This window comes from Apium graveolens, chromosome 4 (genome assembly GCF_009905375.1).
Source record: "Apium graveolens cultivar Ventura chromosome 4, ASM990537v1, whole genome shotgun sequence".
NCBI lineage: Eukaryota > Viridiplantae > Streptophyta > Magnoliopsida > Apiales > Apiaceae > Apium > Apium graveolens.
This window is the reverse complement of record NC_133650.1, coordinates 100,134,645-100,141,436: the sequence shown is the minus strand read 5'-3', so window position 1 is coordinate 100,141,436 and position 6,792 is coordinate 100,134,645. Positions and strand designations below refer to the sequence as shown.

The following is a 6,792-nucleotide window of genomic DNA, read 5'->3' as shown; positions in this document are numbered from 1 at the left end:
TCGTAGCCATTGGTTCTGGGAGCGGAGGACACCTGGCTTGAGTACACGTGTCAGTGCGGGACTGGCTGAGCAATGTTCTGAGGATCCTCTGACACGTGCCTTGATTATTCCCATGATTGATGTGTGACAGTTGTCCCCATCATGTGCTAGGGCCAACGTCTCACGTGCTGGGATTTACCAAGGTTAGGCTTGGGGGACTGAGCTGGTTAGGACTGGTAGTGTGCGGGACTACTCCTTCCAGGAGCTGCGTGGAGTTAGGAGTCTAGAAGTAGTCCTTCTAGGAGCTATTTGGAGTTAGGAGTCTAGGAGTAGTCCTTCCAGGAGCTGTATGGAGTTAGGAGCCTAGGAGTTGTCCTTCCAGGAACTATATGTACTATCACTTGATGCTAGTATTAGAACTACGAGAGTTTATTGGTAGCTCACCTATTCTTGCGGACTGAAAAAAAATGGGACAGAGATAAAGTTTTAAGCATTTTCTCTCCAAGTGATGCTACAACCATCTTGGCAACCAACATTCCTGCTCTCCCAGCTGTAGACCGGTTAGCTTGGTCTCGAAATACTAATGGACATTACTCAGTTAAAACCGGATATCAAATGTGGCATGATCGAAATATTGGTGTTGGTTTAGTAACTCAGTCTAGTGGGTGGAGCAAGCTTTGGAAAATCGATCTCCCCCATAAAATAAAACTGTTTCTCTGGAGGTTCTGTAGAAATAATGTTCCTGTTAAAACTAGATTGAGTGCTAAAGGTGTGTGCATTCGTCTTGACTGTCCTATGTGCAACTGGGATGTTGAAGATCTGAATCACGTCTTTTTTTTGCTTGCCCTTTTGCTTTGGCCTGCTGGCAGTAAACAAGACGGTCTATAGACATATCTGCAGAAGATTACGCTCCTGGTTGGTTGCTTCTTAAATTACGAACAGTGTCTTCTGCTGAAATTTTGATAATTGCCAAAGTGCTTTGAGGTATTTAGTTTTATCGCAATAAGAAAGTATGGGACAATAAAGGAGTCACTGCAACAATAGCTATGGAGTGCAGTGCTAAGTCTATCTCAGACTGGAAAGAAGCTAAGAACAAGTGATCAAAGGTGTTAACCAAGACTCATTATACTAGTGAGCAAGAGCCAGTGAAATGGAAAAAACCAGAAATTGGTTTTTACAAGCTCAATGTTGATGCTGCCATCAAATTGGGGGATCCTTCTTTTTCTATGGGGCTGGTTCTTCGGGATCACACTGGCGCTTTTGTGACAGGCAAAACGATTTGCAGGGCTATGGTTTCCTCAGTAGTTGAAGCTGAAGCACAGGCAATCCTTGAAGGACTTCAGTGGTTACTCACGATGAACTATGATCGAGTAGATATTGAGTCAGATTCCCTGAGTTCTGTTCGAGCTATACATTCCCCAGAGATGAATTTAATGGAAGTTGGCATCTTTATAGATGCTTGTCGGTTGCTCCTAGATGCGAAAGTTGGGTTCTCAGTTTCAATTTGTTAAAAGGTAAGCGAATAGGGTCGCTCATTTAATAGCTAAATTACCCTGTTCCATGAATTGTCAAAACATTATTACGGCTCCTTCAAGTATGTTGTTGGAGTCTCTCATGTATGATGTTTCTTCTTAATGAAATTGACTTTTATTCAAAAAAAAAAGAACTACGAGAGTTGGTCTTTATGCCGGATATTATATATTACGTTGACTTTTAACCAGCCAGCCATATAAAAAATATTTACCAAAGATCAATTACATATATCAATGGCATCGGCAAGGAAATTTTATGTAACTAAAGAATTACGTAAACAGATTTTACTAAGGCTTCCCGTTAAGTCTCTTTTGCGATTCAAATGTGTCTATAAATCCTGGAATAAGTTAATCAGTAGCAAGTCTTTCTGTTACTCGCATCTCGCTCATAGCAAAACATCCTTAAAAACAAGAAGATATCTCCTGTTTGACAACGAAGATTTTTAGTCGGCGTATCACATTAATAATAGTGGGTCATGTTTTGATGTTGAAAATCATGATCATATAGGGTGCTACAAGCCCAAATTGAAAAGTTTTGAACATCACGGGAGTTGTTGTTTAAATGCTTATGGGATCTGTAATGGGATATTATGTTTATCCGATGAATATTTTTGTATGGGAAGTACAATATATCTATGGAATCCTATTGCTAGAAGAGGAAAAAAAATTCCAAATCCATGTGAAACCAACCTTGGTACGGGACCCCATGCCCTGGCTTTTGGTTATTACAACGACGATTACAAAGTAATCAAGATCACTCGTTTTCAGGGAAGATATGATGTTGATATTTATAGTTTGAGCACTGATGATTGGAAGTTTGTAACATGTACTGATCCGGATTATGTTGCGGACATGAGTCATGTTTACTATGATAAGTATGTGCCACATACAAATGCCATGTTAGTAAATGGTGTTGCATATTTTCTAAAAAAAAAGAACCTTTTCAAGTTGTATGCTATGATATCACTTCTAAGATCATCCGAAAAGTTTATTTTCCAGAACATTTTAAGGCAGACTCAATCTTTACTATGAAAGCTTATGGAGAATCGATAGCCCTCTTGGAATACTGTCAGAGTGGAATTTCTGCTGGAATGGTTAGGTGGATATTGAGTGGAAAACTTATGTGGGAAAAGAGGTTTGACATTGATCTTAAAGATAGTTATCCACTGGGGTTCATTGATGATGGTAAAATTATGATAAGGACTTTCTATTCTAATGAGGTTATGTTGTTCAACCTGGAGACTAATCAGTTTACAGAGTTGAAATTTAGACAGCGGTTTGAAACTTTAGAGAAGTGGAATACTTTATGGGGAATAGATTCCTTCGCCGAGAGCCTTGTTCTACTTGATAAAATCACCAAGGATAAATACATTTTCAAAGAGCGTTGTTCAGCTCATACCGCGGCCTTTACATTGCAAAAATGGAAAACCTGAAATAAGAATTGCATGACATATGGAACTTGGAAATATATACAGAAGAAGAAATAGGTTGATGAATGACGATCAAGAGGAAGAAACGAAGTCAGAAGTACTCAACAAAGTAGTTGCACAAATCTTAATTAGTAGTGTTTAGAATTTTTTGTAACTGAGATCATTATAAACTCATAACCAGGATTGGTAATTGATTAGAATGAGTATGTGTACTAATTTTTTTTTCGTTTTTATCTAATTGTTGCAGTTGAATGTATATACAATAAATTTGTAGAGAGTGTATATACTGAGGTATTGAGAAGAATTTAAAATAGACAATGTAAAAGTTGTTTAAACCTATTTCTTTTGAAATACTCTAGAGTCCATATTCATGGATCTCAATCAAATAAATCACTGATACTAGATCAGATCACTTCCCTAAAATCAAGGCTTAGCTTAGAATTTCATCCCTATTATTAGGAGTAACTAGCACAACTTATTTTGAATACCTATACATTTGGATTGACGTTCGTATAAACCAGAAGTGGTTCCTTTTTCAGGCTCTTAAATCCACTAATTCCTTGATATTGAGCGACTCCGACATAAGCATCTCCGGGTAAAGTAGAATCTTTGAATGAAAACCAAACTTAGAGCTATATGGAGAGGATGAATAAGGCGCATGTGAGTTAGCTAGAAGATGGTTTACGTGAGGAGATAAGTTCAATGAGTTGGACAAGTCTGACTTTCATAAAACAAATCACCTTTTACCGGGCTGTAATTCGAGTCGGGCGGAAAACGAGCTCTCCTGACTCGAACTCATTTAAATGAGCTCGACTCTACCGATTTAACTAAATGAACCGAGTTCGGGTAAAGGTTCTAGCTTGTTTAATTAAATGAATTTTTACAAGGGTTGTAATTTAAGATGCGTTCAAAGGATGTAATGGAGAAGATGAAAACACATGTTATTAGCTATAGGCCCAATAAGGCCTACCAGACGGCTAAACTATTGGGTCGAAGGCCCAATACGCTCATGGACCGAAGCCCCACTTTGACAAAGCCGTTCAACAAAGGATCAAAATGGCTCCCCCTTTTTCGCCTCCACCATTCGTCATTGTTTTATTCATAACGAACGAACATATATGGCAGGTTTAGATATAAATACCCCATGGAATGTAAGGAATAGAAAATTCAACACAGACACTCTCAAATTCTCTCTATGTTCTTGTATTCCTAAAACCCATTTTACATCCAGATTACTTATTCTCACACCAGAAGTGAATTGGGGGGACAATCCCTCGAATTCTCTTCCTTTTCAGGTCAAATCCGAAGGACGTTCTTGACTGGCCGAAGGCTATTCTTCAAGCCAAAGGGATCTGGGCGTAACATTTGGCGCCATATGTGGGAAATACGATAATTGTGACGAAATATTGATAAAATAACAAACCCAATCCACGAACAATCACTAGCACCGTGCTACACTCCTTATGACCGGGGGCAAACATCCTCATTAGTTGATGTAGACGGAGTCATGAAGTTGACTCCCCAAGAAGAAGCTTTGCTCCTAAAGATCCGGGAAGAAAAATTAGCCGCAAAAAAGGGCAAAGCCAAAGAAAATGAATATGCCAAAAACCAGCCTGAGGCTAGGGTGAAGCGAATGGAGGCCAACGCACTGCGATTAAAAGCTCTGCAGCTCCAGATAGAAGAGATTGAGCTACAAGAGAAGGCACTTCGTGAAGCATTACATGCCAAAGAGACAGTGATGGTCACCAGGCCAAGGAAAGATCGAAGGGGGTATATCGAAGAAGATGAGTCTGAATCTGATTCGAACCTCAAAAGAAATCAAACGAAGCAACGTTATTCCTCTTATTCGGATGAAGAACTCGACGGGTCCCAAATCAGACTAACGCGGATGGGGAAAGCCATGTTCGGAAATAGGAGGGTCGACCGAGAGCCGGTCGTGACCGAGGAAATTGAGCAGTATCGACCTCCTCCGGGAGAGGAAAGGCAATTCTCGAAAATGAGTGAGTTTAACGAAAAGGGTGACTCGAACGACCATTGTGAGAAGTACAAACTAGTAATGATAGGGATGGGTCACAACGACATCATGTTCAATAAAATGTTTAAAACTTATCTAAAGGGCTCAGCTTCAATGTGGTACAAGTCCCTCGAACCCAGGTCCATCGGTTCATACGCGCGGTTAAAGAGAAAATTCCTGAAGTACTATTCTCATTTATGTCTAAAGGCGAAGGATACTGAAGCCTTGGTCCACTCTAGGCAGGTTCGAACGAAAAACTTGGGGATTACATGGTTCGGTTCAAGGAAGGAGTTGGAATGGTCACCAACCTAGACAAGGTCAAAGTAATGGGCATCCTTATGACAGGGCTGGAGGTAAAAAGCTTTGAACCTCTCTTTATGATCCCCCCCCCAAATCCCTCAATAATATATGTGTGAGGGAGAGAATATTCGGAGAAAAATTAAAAGAATTGGAGGTTACAAAGATTCCTGAAGGAATGACTATCTGAAGTGGACAAACTCAAGGTATGGGGGTGATCGAAGATATAATAAGAAAGAAGGAAGGGGACCAATTGTGGGGCCGAGCGACGTCGATATAGAGATTCGTCTGTATGCACCCCTTTGAATGCACCAATCTCCAAGATTCTCCACGAGATCAAAGGGAAGTCTGGAATCGTTCGGCCAACTAAGATAAAGGTCCCGAATCATAAAAAAATCCTGACAAATATTGTGATTACCACAGGGAAACGAGACATAATACTTATGAATGCTACCACCTCAAGAAGATTATTGAACGAATTATCAAAGAAGTCAAACTGAATTAGTTTATTCGAGATCTAAGAGATAGACTGGGGCCGAAGGACAATCAGGAAGAGCCAGAAGCCGAAGATCCTGAACGAAGAGACATGATAAGGGGATAAGTGAAAACCATTTTGGGGGCAGTATACTGGACCGATATAGTAAGACAACAAAGAAGAAGTATGCTAGACAAGTGTACCAACTCTATCAGTTCAGCCAGCGGAATCCCCATATGTTGATGACCTTTAGCACAAAAGATTATGAAGATGTCATCCGTTCACACGAAGACCCCGTCTGAAAGAGATGTGTCCTAAGTCCAATCATGTATGATGATTTAGGAATAACTTTTATGTAATCTGTTTTGATTTCATTGATATTAATAAAAGACTTGTTTTGGTTTTATTGCGGGCTTTATCTATTTAAGTGTTTAAATAAGATATACCATAGTTTAGAGTAAAGCTTTTTATGGATTATGATGAGATCATAATAATGAGACCTAAAAGATGATAACTCTGAACTTAAATATTTCCTGGTCGTAGGATTACTAACTGGTAATTAGTAATCCGCAAAGATCGGTACACACTATGCTTGCTTCATTATGAAGGATGTCTGTTCTCATAGACATTTGTGTGGTGATACTATAGCTAGTATGTAGGTGCTTATTATAGAATAAGTTCACTGAACATGACTCACACAGCTGAACAACTGATGGAGTTCACTCACGTGTTAGCAGATGTTCACATAGTGATAGTTGTACAAGTATCCTTATATTTGAAGTCAACATAGTCATCTTGTGTACACTGAACTATACTTTGGTTTAGTTCTTAGTCTCTAGGGACAATAATAAGGGCTCTACTGGGTGTAGGAATTTGTACACGAAGATAGTGTATGATCAATAAAAGATCTACCCCTTTCAGTGAAGGAATAGAATGTTCAATGCTGATTCACTTATGCTAGTTCAGGAATCTCTGGCCAGAGTGAATGAAATTAGAAAGGAGTTTCTAATTTACATTAATTAGAACTAAGCATAGTGAATGGGAAAACATATGATTAAATAAGAT

At 39.3% G+C, this 6,792-nt stretch overlaps 2 protein-coding genes across 2 annotated transcripts; both read left to right on the top strand.

Moving 5' to 3' along the window:
- The first annotated feature begins 594 nt into the window (after positions 1 to 594).
- Positions 595 to 1,490, top strand: LOC141718788 (uncharacterized). Its single transcript, XM_074521171.1, has 2 exons — positions 595 to 859; positions 1,144 to 1,490. Exons 1-2 carry the CDS (start codon positions 595 to 597, stop codon positions 1,488 to 1,490), a joined length of 612 nt encoding a protein of 203 aa, XP_074377272.1.
- Positions 1,491 to 2,126: 636 nt separating this feature from the next.
- On the top strand, positions 2,127 to 2,944 carry LOC141718787 (uncharacterized). The gene is made up of 2 exons (XM_074521170.1): positions 2,127 to 2,497; positions 2,611 to 2,944. The coding sequence occupies exons 1-2, from the start codon at positions 2,127 to 2,129 to the stop codon at positions 2,942 to 2,944; spliced, it is 705 nt and encodes a 234-aa protein (XP_074377271.1).
- Positions 2,945 to 6,792: the final 3,848 nt, after the last annotated feature.